Source organism: Phalaenopsis equestris, unplaced genomic scaffold (assembly GCF_001263595.1).
Source record: "Phalaenopsis equestris unplaced genomic scaffold, ASM126359v1 Scaffold211846, whole genome shotgun sequence".
In the NCBI taxonomy this organism is placed as follows: Eukaryota; Viridiplantae; Streptophyta; class Magnoliopsida; order Asparagales; family Orchidaceae; genus Phalaenopsis; species Phalaenopsis equestris.
Window position 1 is genome coordinate 77,196 of NW_018230821.1, and position 19,061 is coordinate 96,256.

General features: G+C 31.4%; 1 protein-coding gene across 5 annotated transcripts in view; it reads left to right on the forward strand.

The window, feature by feature from the left end:
- Positions 1–19,061, forward strand: part of LOC110036856 (probable magnesium transporter NIPA9) — a 100,267-nt gene that overhangs the window by 11,885 nt on the left and 69,321 nt on the right. For 2 of the 5 annotated variants that reach the window (XM_020741406.1, XM_020741407.1), the window contains exons 2-4: positions 945–1,046; positions 16,788–16,917; positions 17,289–17,374. In XM_020741406.1, the coding sequence (XP_020597065.1) occupies positions 1,017–1,046; positions 16,788–16,917; positions 17,289–17,374 (246 nt within the window). In that variant the 5' untranslated portion in view covers positions 945–1,016. Of the gene's footprint in view, positions 1–944; positions 1,047–4,855; positions 4,918–16,787; positions 16,918–17,288; positions 17,375–19,061 lie in introns of those variants that run through there. The other 3 variants (XM_020741404.1, XM_020741405.1, XM_020741408.1) reach the window with 2 other exon arrangements.

A 19,061-nucleotide genomic window follows, 5' to 3' on the forward strand; every position in this document is an offset into this window, starting at 1 on the left:
TTACTAACTTTTAATGCACCCACTAGGGAAAGTACAACATTCTCATCACAGGAAGAATATTTTAGTTTTTTGTTAAATAAATTATACTTAACTCACTTTCTTCATCATTTAATGGTAACACTATATTTTGTTAAACAATTTATTTCCAAGATCACATAATTATCATCACAGTTATTTTAATCAATTACGTTATTAATTTTCTACCTTGGATATCAATGCCAACGACACATTTTCCATTTGCATGTAATATCCAGAATTTATCATAACACGCAATTTAGATGCAAAAGAATACAATTTCTAATGACAAACACTCACAAGCTTTTGGAGAAAAATGTATGCAAAGCACCAAAATCAAATAGAATTGTACCAAATTGATTAGAGATTAGAAGTTTACATGTAACCGTGTCTAGGTTTTTGGTCTCTTAAGGTGTGATGACAAGAAGTCTTGCCTTTAATGATTGTCTGCTCTTATTTTATGATACTCTCCTTCCATATGTACGGATGGTTTGCTGTTAAATTGAGTTTTTTTTTTCTTAAAATTGTTTTCCTTCAAACTTTTTTTTTTGTATTGATCACTAATATACCTATGATTTACTATTTTTGATTTTTAAAGGAGAATTAATTTAATGGTGACCAACTTCTCCACATTTGAAATATTTTCTAGAACCTAATAGACACCATCCAAAATGCCTTATTTTTACATTGCTCATATAATGGTTTTATCCAATTGTATATGTTTCTGCATATTGTCAAACTTGATTCTCTTATATTTCAAGAACTCTTTCTTTTAATGATTGTCTGCTCTTATTTTATGATATTCTCCTTTCATATGTACGGATGGCTTGCCATTGAATTGAGCTTTTTTTTTTTAACCTGTTGTCTTCAAACATCTTTTGTACTTGTCACTAATACCCTTATGGTTTACTATTTTTTGATTTTTAAAGGACAATCAATTTAATGGTGTCCAACTTCTCCACATTTGAAACATGCCTAGAACCCAATAGATACTATCCAAAATGGCTTATTTTTACATTGCTCATATAAAGGTATACCCAATTGTACATGTTTCTGCTTATTGTCAAACTTGAATCTTTTATTTTTCAATAACTCTTGCTTTTAATTATTGTCTGCTCATATTTTATGATTTTCTACTTTCAGATGCATGGATGGCTTGTCATTAAATTAAGTATTTTTAATTTTAATTTTTAATTTTTTCTTACTTGTTGGCCTTCAAACATTTTTTTTGTACTTGTTATGATTTACTATTTTTGATTTTTAAAGGACAATCAATTTAATGGTGTCCGACTTCTCCACATTTGAAACATTTTCTAGAATCCAATAGACAACATCCAAAATGCGTTATTTTTACTTTGCTTATATAAAGCTTTATCCAATTGCTAATGTTTCTACTTATTGTCAAAACCTGAATCTTTTATTTTTAACATATCCCCTTTATTGAATATTTTTCTAGTCAAACTATGATTCTTAATTTTGCATTAAATAACTCAACTCATTTCTCATTTTCGCTGCTTTCCATTAAGACTGATAATTTATTTATATTTTGCCAAATCTAATCTTTGTCAATCCCTTAAACCTTTCAGAAATCTATGCCACTTTTCCTTGTGGATATTAATATAATAAGATGCATACTTAAACAGGGATGTGAATTTTGCCTCACATTACATAATTGTCTTAGAAACCCGAGTTATATTGTAAAATTTTTTTCTGCAGTACTAATCTAACTGATGCTGGAGTAAAGTAATCATTGAAAACTTTTATAAAAGCACCCTACTCGATCGTTGAATTCGCCACCATCTCTCAGCTTCCCTTTCTGGTATAAAAAAAGCTAATACTTTTATCAGGGCAAATCATACCAACCCAATTTTTTCCTATTTTCAAGTATTCTTCAGTAATAGTTGGCTCATTGGCTCTTTGGATTGTAGATGCTGTAAATGTCTGAAATATCTTTAATTATTGATCTACTTCATTTCCTAATCTGGACCTTGGACTTCTACTAGATGATAAATTTTCAAAAAATGTCATTTTATCAACCACCTTAAACAATTAGTTTCACAATATTACGAAATTCTTTAAGCTTGGTCTCTTCACTTTTATTGGAATCATCCTCAACTTATATTTAAACTTCTACGGTTGGTCTAGATAAAAAAAATCTCTTATTCCATCTGAGATTTTTTGAGTATACTTTCCTATAAATAAATAAAATTTTTTTATTTAATGTAAATTATTATTTGATAATTATATCACGCCAAAGATAATTCTCAACCCAATCAGATCAAATACCTCAGTTTAATTCAATATATAGCTCTAAAGTGGTCTCATTTAAATCAAATCTCATTCCTACTTATTTTTAGATCCACTTATTATTCCACCATAGTTTCTAATTCAACTTCGCTTTGATATCATTTTTTATCACGTTTCGTTCTAACCCATCCTCTCAAGTGGGTAGAAATTTTGTCTATCTAGATCATCATTAATCATAACTTATACTTTCATAATCATCTAAATAAATTTTTATCATATCTATCAGTAAGAAAACGTGCCTAATCTAAAGCATTTATATTACAAAGCTTCTAACATTACAGAAACAGTCTTTAAATTTTAAACATTCTTCTTTATGTTATTTAAAATTGTACATTTAAAAATAAACTTTGTCACATGATTTTGGTCCCACGTGTTTCTTTTTCTTGCCTGCGAAACAGTCATTATGATATCTAATGAATTAAAAGCTCAGCAGCATAAACAATTTGATTACAAGATTCATACTGTAAGGAAAGAAAATAATCACATGAATGCGAGTTCTTAAACTAACATGACCATCTTTAATCTTAAACTTGATTGTTTTAGTGCCTTACTTTTAAAAGTTAAATATACATACATATCACACAATTCTTATGTATTTACATATCGAACACTTAAAGTTTTATATTTACATATGTAACACTTCGATATCATAAACCTATGCATAAAAATATGTTTTTCATTTTTAAAAAGTCAGTAATAATAGTGATATTTTTAATATGATCGAAAAGATTTGATTGCTACACACACACAAAATGAAAGTTTAGATTTATAAATATATGAGAATTGTATGTTATGTATGTAAATGCCCTATTTTAAAACCAAAACAAGCTTTATATTTGCATAATCATAATTAGTAAATATCTGTTTGCAAATAAATAAAATGCATCATGTAAATGCCAAATATTTATTGCTTGATTTGTTTTTTATTTAATCTTCTCATTCATTTTCATTCATAGTCTTAAAAATGTCATATGTACCTTTAGACATTGTCACATTTATAACATAGGTCGTCACCTAGCCTGACAGTTAACCATATATTAATGATCCTCTTAATTCAAGGGTGATCCCTTAGTACCAACTTTTGGAAGAAATATTGGTAAACTTTTTTGTATCCCTTATTTAGCCCTTTGTGACCTCTTAATGGTGGAGAATGTTGGCCTATAAAAGAGAAGCATAAAACTAAGTTAAATGTTTTTGAGATGAGAATCTTAGGTGGATGAGTGACTTGACTCTTAGAAATAAAATGCAATATTTGTGAAAGGATTGGTGTAGCTCCAATGACAGACAAAATTAGAGAGAGTTGCCTTAAATGATTTGGTCACATTAAACATCAAACATCTGATGATTCAGTTAGGATGATTTAGATTTGACTTACATTATGAAAGGTAGAGGTAGGTGGTAGATCTAAAAAGACTTGGGCTTGTTGTATAATAAATGATTTTAATTTATTCTAATTTAATGAAAATATGACACTAAGTAAGACACAATGGAGAAAAAAATTTCTTGAGCCGACCTCGCTTAGTGGGATAAATGATTGTTGTCTCTTCTGCTTAATTTTTGACTATCAACACGGCATGATCTTTGATATATTTCTTTCATTATAAAATCCATATCATAGGCCTTTTAAAATATCAACTTTTTATGCACCTCTTATCAATCACTTGTATTTATATGAGTCAGGATAAAACATGACTTGGGCAACCAGATTAAGGTATTTGATTGTGCATCATATCATATGCATTTTAGGGCTGGAGTAAATGTAAATATCATAAAAATTCTTAAAGTAAATGCTTGTATTAAATAACATGGCTAGTATGGTGGAGTAATTTGGTGTTAAATAGGATAAATGAATGGAGAATTGGATAAGGGGATGAGGATGAATTAAGATTAGATGCTTAAATGGCTTAGAATAGTTTATAAATAAATAAATATTATAATAGCTAATATTTATCCAATTAACACTTCACAGTGGACGCATGCCATTGTTTGGATAGCTATAGTAATTATGAATGAATAGTAATTTTAATTAAATTTGAGGAAATAATATTAATAGAAAATTAATTAATAATCGCTAATTACTAAAATTATTTTTATATACATCTATATATCAACATGATTGAAATGAATTATTGAATTTTATAAAAAAATGTATGGTCAATTTTTGTGGGTGCAAAAATTGTGGTATAATTTTTTGAAGAAATTTAGTATACCTTTTTGAAATTTTGGGGTATTGCAGATTATTGACTTTTTTTTGCACTTTATTGCTCTTCACTAGCCTTAATAATAGCACCAAAATGTTAATATCATTTTTTTTATTGGATAGGGGGCCTTGTTAGTATATATACTCACATGGAGATTTGAAATGAAAGATTAGATTCAAGAAGCATCATTCAACTTGAAGGTGACATTTTAAGCATGCAACTAATTTTTTTGATATCTATTTCAATTGACTCATGCATGCTATTTCTACATATCTAAGTACGGATCAAACTCTATATTTAGTAAGATGTGTTTTTCTAGAGAGGATGAGCATTCAAGAATTCAAGTACCCCTCAAGGATATATTATGCTTGAAGAATGTGCTAATAGTTTGAAGGTAAGCGGTTGCTAATGGATGATGCCCTGAAACCAAAGCTTTGTTTTAAGTATCTTTTTTTTCAGTAGTGTAGTGCGATTTAGTTGCTTTATGGTTTTGAGATTTAAGATGAATTTTTTGAGAGTGTTCTTTAAGGGGACATGGAATCTTTACAGTATTTCTTTGTGTTTCACATGTTAGTTTTTATCGAGGAGCTAAAATTCACCCCAAGTTGCCATGATTGGAATTCTTATCTATACTATAAAGTTGAATTACTAGTAATGGAGGTATTGTACATCTTCCTTGAGTGGATGCTTCTTCCTAAATGAGCGATTAATCAAATGGGGTAAGTTGAGCTATGAATGTCACACCTTGTCACACCCCAGCAAACCTCCGGGTTAGGTCAATCGTGGTGCAAGAGAGACTGACAATTTGGTCAGACCAACTCTCACTAGCACTCGTCCTGACTTTTTTAATTAAGTCCCAGTAGATGATGAATTATTCTAACTAGATTACCACAAGATACGTGTATATTAAATTTCATAATTCATTCATATTCATCTTCAGAAGCATGAAAAATCATAACCTCAAAATATATAAACTATATAGAGTTGCTAAATCCAATATACTAAAAATAAGTACCCAAAATATATGTACAATTTTAAAAGCTGTACAAAGACACTCTTGGCTATTCGCCCCGGTGCTCATTGCCTCTACCTAAAAGGCAACAACAAAGAATGTGCAACAAGCTCTGAGAAATAATTACTGCTAACATTAAGATTTTATACATGAAAATGAAATAAAGTTTATGCTCGTAGGAAACTATACATATTTATGCACACAAGTAATAACATGTTAATATAGTAAATAACATGAAAAGAGAGCAGATAATATAAAAATATCAAGACTGACGTGGAACATGTAGGTCGTAAGCATTAAATCATAAGTATAGTGAAAAACATATTCATAAGCATGATCATAGGCTGTTTATCATATATAATCATAATAATGTCATTTCATAATAATGCTTAATAGATAAGATTCAACTATTTCCATGTCTATTCATCATTGGTAGTTATGATGCCTCAAAGGTCATATTAACTATCGATAAAGGTCGAGCTTCTCTCAATGTTGCAGTTATTAAGAGCTTCCCTGATATGCCTGTTCTTTAATTTCAATGGTTCCCAGAGTTTTATTTCCCTATAAATATCAGGAGTCTGGAATACTATACCCTTGTATAATGTATTTGCAAACACTCATATAATAGTCTACCAATATATTCATTATGACATTTAAATCATCATTCATTTATCAAGCATTTATGAGACATTATATGTATCATAGACATGAAGCATAATAAATGAATACCTGCAGGAAATTCATATCATAAACATAGTCTTATGTAGCATAGTCTGATCATAAATTACATGTATTGTAAGAAAAGTAAATGTGCATTCATACATTTAATTGCAAATATCCATTCACAATATGCAGACATTCTAAATACATATGTCAAAATAGAAATCATATGAAAACCCACAGAAGATTATTTTTCTTAAATTAACACAAGATTATTTCACCTGACTTAACGGAGTAACCCTATGACGACTGCCCATACTCTCATTTCGAGCTCACCGCCTCATATCGACAACCCGAGAATTCATAAGCATCATAGAAATTCATAAAATTTTGCCTCCCATCATGATTAACCCAAAAAACAATCATTAAATGCTAAAACTTATCTTAATAGGGCTTTTCAACATAAATTCACCTTTTCAGAATCGTCTATTTTCTACCCTAACTCTTCCTAACACCTTAATCTTCACTTCACTCTTGCTAATATCGTACTAAAACATATATGGAAGCTTTCAACTTACTTTCGATGCTTCCGATACAATTTTAGTGCCTCTGATGACTATCGTAAATAAGAAAATCATGAAAAATGAGGCAAATGTCAAAATGAAAGGGCGAGGAAGGAAATGAAAATTTAAATGACTTGAAAAAGGAATTAACACTTACAGAAATTGCCTTGGAACCCTAAAATGTGGAGTTGCAGTTCCTTTAATTCTTCTCCAATTGTTGTGAATTGTAGATAACACAAAAAAAGACGAATTTCCTTCGGATGATTGAAGGAATCAGAGGAAGAAGAGAGTAAAAATTTATATGAGTGGGAGTTGTTTCGAGATTAAACTCCAATCGATAGTTTATTTAGATTAAGTTGATATTCGTTTTAAAAAGTTCAACATGTTCAATAATAGGTTATTGCTAGATTGCTTATGAAAGGAAATAAGCTCGCAAAAAGATTAGAGAAAACATTTGTCGCGAAATTGAACCGACAACTAAGGTGAGAAATACATTGCTAAAATAAGTAGCAGATTTCAATAGGAGTAATGCTTGGTACTATTTATAAGTAATTATTTTGTTACGTGTTTGCATTTAGAGCTTCTTATATATTGAGCATATCAAGTTCAATTAGTAGAGTCTAATTCATGTAAATGATTCTCTGCTCATTCCCAATTTATAGCATTTATATAGAAATGTAATATCAAGTACACTTGATGTTTATTACTAATGACACTATGTCATGTGCTTGCTAATTAAGTTGATCTTTAATAGGTATACTAATATTAAAAAATAATGACAAATGAAAATAATTACAATATGTAAATATGACAGAAAATTTGATGTATTTTTCAATAGTTACGCAATTATAATGCTGACAAATGAACCGGCAACTCCACATTTTAGGGTTATTAGAGTTATCTTTTTTTTGTCACAATTAGAGTTATTAGAGTAATCTTTTTTTGTGCTATCTACAATTCTCTTCTGTGCTGATGTAGTACAAGTTGGTGATGACCAAAACCCAATAAATTTCTACCATTTCTATCAATTTAGTAATTCCAACACCACTTCAGCCCACCCTACAACTCCTCCCATGCATGTATCTCTTGAATATTATTCACAGAATTCAGTTCCTCATCTCACAGTTATAAAACTAAATTAGCACCATTATCTCGAGTGGGCTTAATCCTTAAAATTAACAATCAACAAGAGAAACAATATTGGGCAGTTAATTAGTGAAACTTTGAAATCTTTTGTCGGTGATCCTAATATGAAAAAAAGACTGTTCGAGAACTCTCTTGCGCGGCTTATCAACTCCTTAGAACATGTCATAAGAAAACATCACCTATTTCTTCCCATTATTTAAAATGTGTAGGAGGCCACTCATGATATTTATTCATACTTAGAGAATTTTTTTAAAAAATTTGAGTTGAAAACTCAAATTTGGAAATCAAAGCAAAATGATCATGATGTTATCACATATTACAGTTAGTTAATAACATTATGCCATGAGCTTAATCAATGTTATGATGGTGTTTGGGAGAATTTGATTGATTATGACTGCCATAAGAAGGTTGAAAAAAATGATTGGGTTTAAATGTTTTTGTTGGCTTTAATCGGAGTTTAGACGAACTCTAAGGTTGTATTTTTAGAAGGAAACCACTACCTTCTATTCGAGAAGTTTTTTTTGAGTTTTGGCTTGAAGAGTCAAGGATAAAAATCATATTGCGCAACATCGAACCTCTGTTTAATCCTGAACATGAGAACTTGGCACTTGTGTTAAGAGATGTTGATACTGCATAGAAGGTATAAGAAATTGTGATGCGAGCATTGCAAAAAATTATGACATATGAAGGAGACAGGTTTCACGCTTTATGGTAAACTCGTGAATTTGGAAATCAAAATTCACACATGAATGGCACTCTTACCAAGCCACATCTGAAGAAACTTTGGAGCCTTCTACCATCTTGGATGTCATACCTTTCACTAAGTAGCTTTTAGAGCACCTGCATAAGTTGTTTCAATCTCTGAAATTGCCTCTGTCTCCATCATGCTCTTTATAAAAGAGTAATGCTCTAGCCACTACGCTGTTTGGTGTTACTTTTAATTTTATTCATTCTTAGATAATTGATTATGACACAACTAATCATATGATTGATTACTTTAAATTTTTCTTATTCTATAGACCATGTGCAAGCAATAGAAAGTTTAGATTGTTGATGGCTCTCTCTTAGTAATTGCCTGGATAGAATTATCAAACTCACCTCTTTGTTAACTCTTTTTGATGTGCTCCTTGTTCCTAATTAATCTTGTAATTTGTTGTCCATTAGTAAAATTATTTTCTACCATCAGTGTGAAGTTAATATCTTCTCTACTTGTGAGTTTTAGGAATTTACCATTGAAAGGATGATTCACAGTGCTATGGAAAAAGATGGACTCTATTATTTTGATGATGGATTTGACTTGAGTAGACAATGTTAAAGTACTTGTTTAAATTTTGTTTATGGTTTCTAAAATAAAGATATTATATTATGACATATGATTAGATTATCTTAGTTTTCACTATTCAAAATACTTATTTCCCAATTTATTTTGAATGAAAATTTGCATTGTTTTCAATGTGAAGTTTGTGAGTTTGCTAAACATCATTGTATATCATTTTTCTTCTGAATTATAAACCAATTACACTATTTACTTTGATTCATAGTGATATTTTGTGCCATTGTAAAACACTTATATATTCTTATAAAAATAATTCGTAATATTTACTCATAATCACATAAGATTAAGTTGGGTTTATTTAATAAAGAAAAAATCTGTTGTGAAAATAATTTTTAAGAAATTTCACACTATGGTATAAGCACAATTTCAAAAAAAAATTTAAATATTATAAATTGATAATTGCCGAAAATACTTCAAAAATATTTTGGGTCAATTTATTTTGAAAAAGGAGTAGTTCATCGAAGTTCTTGCGTTGCATCTCGTAACTAAATTGTGTGGTTGAAAGAAAAAACAAACACTTATTGGAAGTTACTCGAACATTTATTTTTACCAATTATGTGTCATAATATCATTGTGGTGGAACCGTTCTTACTGCTACATTCCTCATAAACATAATACTCAATACGGTTTTAAGCTTTGAAACGCTTTTCAATATTTTTTATAAATTTTATCCAATAAATAGGCTCTTTTCTTCATTACTATTAAAGATCTTTACTATTAAAGATCTTTGAGTGTACTCTTTTTGTTAGCATTCATATTCATAATCAAGAGAAACTTGAATCCCTAGCTAAAAAAGTGTGTTTGTGATTATTCTCTTTCTCAAAAGGGGTATATATATTTTGATCGTATTTAAAATAATATTTGCTACCATAGATGCCACCTTTTTTGAATTACAATCCTTTCTCACGCCTCATTTTCAAGGGGAGGAACAAAACAAAGACTCAACTATTATTTTTCAGGATATCTTTTGAACCAAAGATTCACAAAGTACTATCCTAACTTTGATTGTTGAATTTGAAAATCCAAGATGCATTATATCAGAAGAAAATGGGTCGAGTTTTTTAGATAGTGAAGATGATTCAAGTTTTTCCATAATGCCATCTCATAATTTTCATGATCCCATAATGACTAACAAAGAAGAAACATAAAAAAATAACTAACATTGGTATCATTTTACATTGTTTACTCGCGTGAAATGATAATTCAAAATAAAGTCTCTAAATCCTTTGCACTACCCAAAATCCATGAACTCTCTAGATAATGTATTCACTGAACCTTTATCACTTGTTCTGTCTACTTTTTCTTTGAGTTTTAAGTCTTCTAATTCTGAACCTAAAGCTAGTTCCAATCTTAAGTCTAATGATTCTAGTGCTTCTATTACTGCTTGTTAGGGTGTGAGGTATTGCAACTATCATTCAGTGTCTTATTATAGTCTTATGAAAATCTTTCACAAATTTGTCATGCTTATACTTTTCAATTGTCTTATATAGAGACTACTTATATTGTGTAGGGTGCTTTGAAATTGGAAGGAGGTTATTTTCTAGAAATTGAAATCTCTTGAAAAAAATGCCATATGAGAGTTGGTTGATCTACCTAATGGAAAGGCAATTGTTGGGTGCAAATAGGTGTTTACAATCAAGTACAAGTATGATAATTCTCTAGAATGTATAAGGCTCGACTGGTTACCAAGAGATTCACTTTGACCAATGATATTGATTATTTGGATACATTCGCCTCAGTCCCGAAATTAAACTCTATATGATTTCTTCTGTCATTTGCAACTAATTTTGATTGTCCTTTACAACAGTTGGATATAAATTACACATTTTTCAATGGAGACTTGGAGGAAGAAGTGTACATGCATGCACTTCTAAAATTTGGTAAAAAAATTTACATAAAGGTGTGTAAGCTATAGAAGTCTCACTATGGTTATTTAACTTATTTCTGATTGTTTATCGACAGATCACGGAGCGTAGCTTAACCGCTTGTCGGTAATTAAGAAAATGACAAATTTACTGACAACCTTACATTTTGACAGTATCCCTACTAGGCAAACCACCAATGTACGTTTAAATGCAAATTGTTGGTAAGCCGTCAGTATCCTTCGGTAAAGTACTCGTTGGCTAGAAAACTATTGGATTCTGTCAGAGTTTGATTGTAGGTTAAGTATCAGTAAGCCATAAAAAATAACCGACGAGTCAATCCGTCATTAGCTTGGAGCTTAGAAGGAAAATGTTCCTTGGTTGTAGATTTATTCGCCGTCAGAACATGTCATTACTTCATTAATAGCTGGTCGAATGGCCGTCAGTTTTCCATTGGTATATTAATCGACAGATAATAGCTGTCGAATATCAAGACAAATGAACTGGAATTTGTTTGATATCCGTAGGGTAAAGAATAAAAAAATATCCTTTTTCATTATTATAATTTTCACATTTGCAATCGTAATGCGTACAATTCCAACGATATATCAGACAACATAATTTATCAATTTCAGCAGATATTAGACTAAAATCATATTAATTAATGCAAAAAAAATAAACAAAGAAACAAATGCTTTGAACCAAGCAAAAATGTTTGTACAGATAAATAAAATGGTTGCATGAAATGATTCAAATAAACAGATAAAAGTAATAAATTTCTTTAATCCTCCTCAGTGCTCTCATCATCTTCCTAAAAATTATCCGTTGCCGACTGCTTTCCTCTCTGCTCTGCCTGATGCTAGAACACATCTTATTTTGATTTTATTTTAGCCTCCTTCCCCGACCTCTGATTGGCGAGCCTGGCAACAATTCGGGTCTCAATGTTTGCGGTGAATGCAACAACTTGCCCACAAACCTCATCTTTATGGGCGGTAGAAGTGGATGCCTTGAATGCGCTGGTAGAGTGAGGAGTGTCGTAGGCCTGTGATTGAGATCCCAATCCGTGGACCTGACCTTTTTTCTTGCCTTTGGTAACCTCTCTCCACAACATGTAGTCAAACGGATCACAACCTAGGATCTAATATTGCTTAGTTGTTGGGTTTGGCTCTCCTTCAACTTTTGGAAGGTCTCCTACAAAAAATGATCAAGGAAATTTAGAGGCTAAATAAACTTCAATAATTATTTGAACTGTATATAATCTTGTGAATTACCTTGGTCGCCTGTAATTTATTTTCCACCTAGGCCAGTGTGTAACTTGACAGCGGTGGGCTCTTATCCTAATTCTAGAGATTGTCAGTGTAATGAATTAGATAACATATATTTAAATTATTATAATATATAAAGCCACCAAGGCTACATAAAAACATAATAATTGTGTGTTGGGTATGTCATTTTGCATTTAAGAGGGGCAATCACATGCGTAGCACATAATTTTTTTGTACTTACATATCTCAAACCAAAACCTTCATATTTTCACACAAGGATAAGTGCGTACATAATTCCCAAAATAGTTGATTTTGTTTAATTACCGAATCGATGTATTTTCACATGCCACAATAAAATCATTAAGAATTTGATAAAAATGAAAAATAAGGTTAGTGTTTTTATCATGAATATTGATATTTGAGATATTTTAAAAATTGTTGTTCATTTTTTTAACTACCAAACCTCATTTGAGCTAAAGATCGTATCACCATTGGTGTTTTCAAGTAAGATACATTAAATGCCATGATTTATTAAATGGAACTAAATGTCAATATTCGATGAAAGAGTGCTAGATTTGTAACTTGTAATGTTTTGGTCTTATGTATGTGAATGCCCCCTTAAAAATAAGATTTGTTTGCTAGATATGCAGATTTAGTTGTTAGGTATGCAGAAATCTTTGAAATGAGCTCTAAAAATGTAACACTCAGATACATTATGAAAAACATAAAAACTAATAAAAAATTTGAATTTCTCTAAAACAAAAAAACTCAAAATGTAAATAAAGTACTGGTTCAAATTAAATAAAAAACATAGATAAAGATTGGAATCGAGATTATCTTTGATTTGATTGTAAAAAAAATTAGAAATAGTCGACTCTAGCAAAAAAAAGCCGACCAAAGGGGTCATTGAGGGTCGAAGCTCGAGTGTGTGCGGGAGAAGAGAAAATGAGGAATTTCGGCGTCTGTTCAATATTTTCGGTTTATAAATCTTTTCTTAGGGATTTCCAACAGCACGGGACCGTCGGTTGTAAATAACTTAATAACCGACGAATATAACTGTTGCTTAATTTTACATGGCCATTGGTTAGTAATCTAGGAGAACCGATGCACCAATTTTCCGAAGACTTGAGTCCATCGGTTTTCCAATATGCTATGCTACGACGAGTTAAACCTTCAGTTAATACTTACGAACTGTTGGAAAAGTGACTTGATATAAACCTACAAATTACTCCAAAGGGAAACCATAGGTTTTTTTGGTCGTCGAAAAGCCATCAGAAATGAGTTCAAAATTTTCAACGCAAGAAGAATCGTCGTTTTTTCCATCGGTTTTAACAGTTTTTCCTATAGTGTTTTCATACAAGCAGAAGTAGTCACTGAGAGCTTGGTATGAGAAATTTACTCGATTAAAATTTAAGGGTATGCTTAAGAGGAAGGAGATCATGCAATACATGTTAGATATTCAAAGATGGGAAGATAATCGTGCTAATTGTGTATGTGGATGATATAATTTTCATTGGGGATGATATATATGAGATAAATTGTTTGAATGTTTTCCTCTTATCAATTTTTAAGGCCTAGAATTTTGGATCTTTGAGATATTTCCTTGTCATGGAGGCTGCTCAATCGAAAAAAGAGATTGTTGTTTTCTAATAGTAGTTTGTTTTTGATCTTTTCAAAGAAACTGAGATGTGATTATAGGCTTGTTGATACTCTAATTAATCACAATTTGAAACTCGGAGATGGAAAGGGAGGTGATTCGGTGAATATAATTAATTATAAAAATTTGGTGGAAAAGTTGATATACTTATCACATACAAGACTAGACAATGCTTTTGCTACGAGTTTGGTAAACCAATTTATTCATTCGCTTTTTGAGCTTCACCTTGCAACAATTAATAGGATTCTCAGACATGTAAAAGTATACTAGGAAATGACTTATTTTCTTAGACGACCACACAATGGAGCGAGCTCAATTTTTGATAGAAGATCAATGTCCGGATATTATACTTGTGTCTGGGGAAATTTAGTTACATGGGGAAGTATGAAATAGAATTTGGTTGTAAGGAGCAGTGCCGAGACAAAATATAGGGCTATAGCTAATGGAATATGTGAGATGTTATGATTGAAGATAATTCTTGAAGAGTTGCAGATCCTGATAAACATGCCAAAAAAGTTGTACTATGACAATAAAGCCACCATAAGCATTGCATAAAATTTAGTACAACTTGATTTCACAAAAAACGTGGAGATTGATAGGCACTACATAAAAGAAAATATTGATTATGGAGCTATTTGCATGCCCTTTATGCCTAGTACACAACAAATAACACATATCTTCTCCAAAGGAATTTTTAGGTCTGACTTCGAGCTGTTTGTAAGCATGTTGGGCATAATAAATATCTATGCTTCAACTTGAGGGTGGGTATCGGATTTTTAGGAAAGAAATTAGAATTTTTCTATTTTTAGTATTTTTATTTTCGAATTTTCTATTCTTTGGGAGTTCCTATATTCTAGCTAGAGAATTTTGTGACTTTCTTAATTTATTGATTTTACTCTGCCATTTATCTTGTAAACATCTCGTATGAAATAAAAGGAGAATTAGTATGTTTTTCTTCTAAAAGAACCTTCATGTATGAACACATATATCTTCAATTCCTACATCAACGCTCTTAAAATCCTTCTGAAAGCCTCAGTTTTGAGCTGTTTGTAAGCAAGTTGGGCATGATAGATATCTATGCTTCAACTTGAGGGTGGTGTCACTTTTTTAGGAGAGAAAATATTTTTTTTTATTTTTAATATTTTCTATTTTTGAATTTTCTATTGTTGGTAGTGTCTTATTTTCTAGCATAAAAATTTTGTTGCTTTCTTAATTTGGTGATATTCCTTTACTATTTATCTTGTAAACATCTCGTATGAAATAAAAGAACTAGTATTTTTTCTTCTAAAAGAACCTTCATACATAAACTCATATATCTTCATTTCCTTACATCAACACTCTTAAAATCCTCCTAAAAGCCTCAGCTTCTCCCCTCTCAGTCCAAGAGCAATAGCTCTCTTTTCATTGCTAGCTCTCACGCCTTCTGCCTTTTCCCTTTGATTTGCCTAAGGTCGCAGATCACGAAAAAAATGAGGAATGAGTAGGGTTTCAATTATTTATATTTCTATATATCATCAAAACCACTTGAATTAATCCCCACCTTAAAAAAATAAATTTAATGATTGTTTGGTGGATTAGCTACAGGATTACTTTCTCTGAACAATATATTTAAATAATGAATAGTGTAATTAAAATAACTTCAGTTAATTTAGAAAATAATTTTTTAACATATTTTACTTATAATTTATATTAAACTTTGCTAGTAAATTGCCAACATAATCCTCGATTATTTACGTGGAGCCCTTTTAGTCCCAGAGTTTATAGAGGTGCCTAAATAGTCCCCGACTATTTTAAAATTGAGCTCTACTAGTTCTCCATGGGGACTATTTGAACTCCAATTTGAAGTGTTTGGGGAATATTTTGACACTTCTATAATCTCTAGGACTAAAATGGCCCCATGTAATTATTCGGAGACTATTTTGACATTTTACTCAAACATTTACATATCAACTTAATTGAAATGAAGTCCAGAATTTTATAAATATGACTTTAATAACTTTCGGGAAATGTTGGGCTATAATTTTAAAAACAAAATTTAGGTTACCTTCTTCGAGTATTGAGTTGGTTCCAAGCTTTTTCTGATTGAATATGAGGGAGTAAAAACTTAGTTCTTACCTATTCTAAACAAGAGGCATAGGACTTGGAAATAGAGAGCCCTTAGTCATGCTGCTGATATCTGATTGAGGGCTTAAAGAAATGGTTTGGGGGACTACACTACACCGAGAACTATTCTTGGTTGGAAACCTATTTTTAGATTTAATGAAGTGCTATACTCATTCACAAATTCATTCACTTCCAGCTTCGGAAGAAAGGCATTGAATAAAATTTAGTGAAAAAATTGCTTTAAACGATGTGTTTGTTTATATCATTCCTAGGAATCCCTTCACATCATCAAGGATGGAAATTATCTGCAAAGAACAAAGATGAGGAATCCCTTCACAGTTTAGAGGTCTCCTGTCAAATAAATGCATAAGGCCCTGCACATTGATGATCAATAAATAGTCCTGTACTAAGAAGAAATTATGGCGGAGCCCTAAAATTATACTATGAATCTCCATATGGGTCCATGCCATAAATAAGCTTAGTGCTGTTTGCTGCAATTTTCAGAACTTCGTTTAATAGCGCTCTTACTTTTTCACTGGTTTTGCTATAAACTTATCTTGTGAATATTATGATTTTCTTCTGCGTTGTACAGTTGTAGAATGTGCAGAAGGTAGAGGATTTAGCTATATTTAATTGTTTACATTGATGATATTGCTACAGGTTTCTATTATACAGCCAGTCTCTGGCTGTGGCCTTGCTATACTAGCTGTCTTCTCCCATTTTTATCTCAAAGAGGTCATGAATTCACTTGATTGGATTGGCATTGTGTTGGCTGGCATTGGCACAATAGGTAATATAAGTTTTGTTTCTATATTCATGTTTGGTTTAGTGGACAACCTAGTTGCAGCTTTCTTAGTACTACTTCCAAAATTTTCTAAAAAAACATAGTAATCAAAAACTTAATAATTGTAAAACATCAAAACAGTAATTTTAATGCAGAAAAATTTAGATAATGTTGTTGATATAAAAATGGTGTTATAGACATTTTTCATTGAACTTAGTGAAGTAAATTGACATCCTGTCTTTTGTATCCTATTTGCCAAAGAATATTTTTCTTATTAGTCAGACTGTCATATTCACTGTACTATTATGATCGTTTTATTGTCCTTCAATCTGATTGTAGTTCTAAGTTTCCATTGACATCAGCTTTTCTTATTGTAGGAGTTGGTGCTGGAGGGAAGGAGCAAAGTCCCACTGTGTCTCTTCTACGTTTACCATGGCTGGTTTTTTCTATTTCAATCTTGTTTGTAGGTATCGCACTCTATGCAACAATGAACACTTTTGAAATTCTATGTATGAAGAAAACATGAAATTTGTTTTTAAATAATTTGTTGTTCGAGAAGTATTAGGTTCATGAAAATTTACTCTTGTCAAGATGGAGCATTAAGATAGCATAAAATTCTGATTATTTTATCATTTTGATAGTCTTATCCTGTGTTTTCTAGTGTTAATTTGAAAGTACATGCTTATGATGTTGGTCCCTATGAGGACGTGATTTATTCTCTAGTACTTTTATTGCTTTTTTTTTGTTGTTTACTGATGCTAAGATTTGATTCAGCTCTTGTCCGATTTACTAGTTTAACACCTATGGATTCTTTGTTGCATCGAGTCATTTTGATTTGGAATGTCTTGATTATTGTGGCTGCTCTATTTTACCATTCCCTTTTCTATGTTTTGTGCCATATTTCTATTCAGCTTCTTGTGTCTTCAGCTGTGAGTGCTATTTGTTGTCCTGGATTGCTTGCTTTTTTATCAGTGTTAGATTTAAATCTGTTCGTGTGTGGCAACTGAACCTTATTAGTAGATATTTTGACGTTGGGCTGGCAATGCAAAAAGGAGGAAGAGTAAAGTTGAAAAAAAGTGAAAAATTATAGTGAGAGTAGTTCCAAATATTCCATTTACTTTATAAAGAGACAAAATATGATAGCTGTTCCATCTTATCCTCTTTAACCCTGTATTTATAAGATTTTGGTGATTACATGGAAAGCCATAAATGAGTAAAAAATGATCATTTTTTTTACAAAATTTTGATATGTGGACCTCAAGTTTGATATTCAAGGCATATGGAGACGACCTTTGACTATGTAGACTTTGGTGGTTCCTTGGATATGGGTGAGTGGCTTTGTAAGCTAGGGAATTTCTTTAAGGTTCTAGGTGTATGCTCTTGTATCCCGGTAAGTTATTTATTTCCCACCCGGTAAGTTATTTATTTCCCACTCGAGTGCCTTTTGTCCCTATATAAGCGCCATCAACCCTTAGGTGAGTGTCATCTGGCTCCAAGCAAGTGTCATCTGGCCTCAGGTGAGTTCTCTTGTATTTATTGATTCCAAGTATTCGATGTACATTCACAATAAGGAGCATGTTATCCATCTCCAATAGATTGAAACACAATGACCTGGCCATTTTCAATGGAGAAAACGTGGCTTGCAAGAAGGGAATCGATGCATCATAAGCAAGGAGAAGGATTCCCTGAATATGATTATTTATAGGCGCAATGGAATTCCATGCTTACAACTCAAATTGTTATATTTGAAGAAATATATGGGAGGCAGTATTCATAATTACTTAAAATCAAATGGTAAAAATATATTTCTACTATTTACATAATTATTATTTTTAAAATTTTTTTCTTGTTAGTATACCTCTAGAAGATGCAAAAGAAGTGAGGAACTTAATTTAGACCAGATACTTGGAATCAATTCACACTGGAGCAAAAAATGCTTGCATGGGGTTAGTTGGTGCTCTCCTAGTGTCTGACGACACTCGTGATATAGTGAATCTCGCCTAGGATACAAGAGCACCCGCCCAGTAGGGGTGTAAACGAACCGAACACGAACGAACAGAGCTTGTGTTCGTGTTTGGTTCGTTTAAAATTTAGTTTGTTTGAAATAAGCTCGTGTTCGTTTCTTAACGAACGAGCCGAACATGAACCGA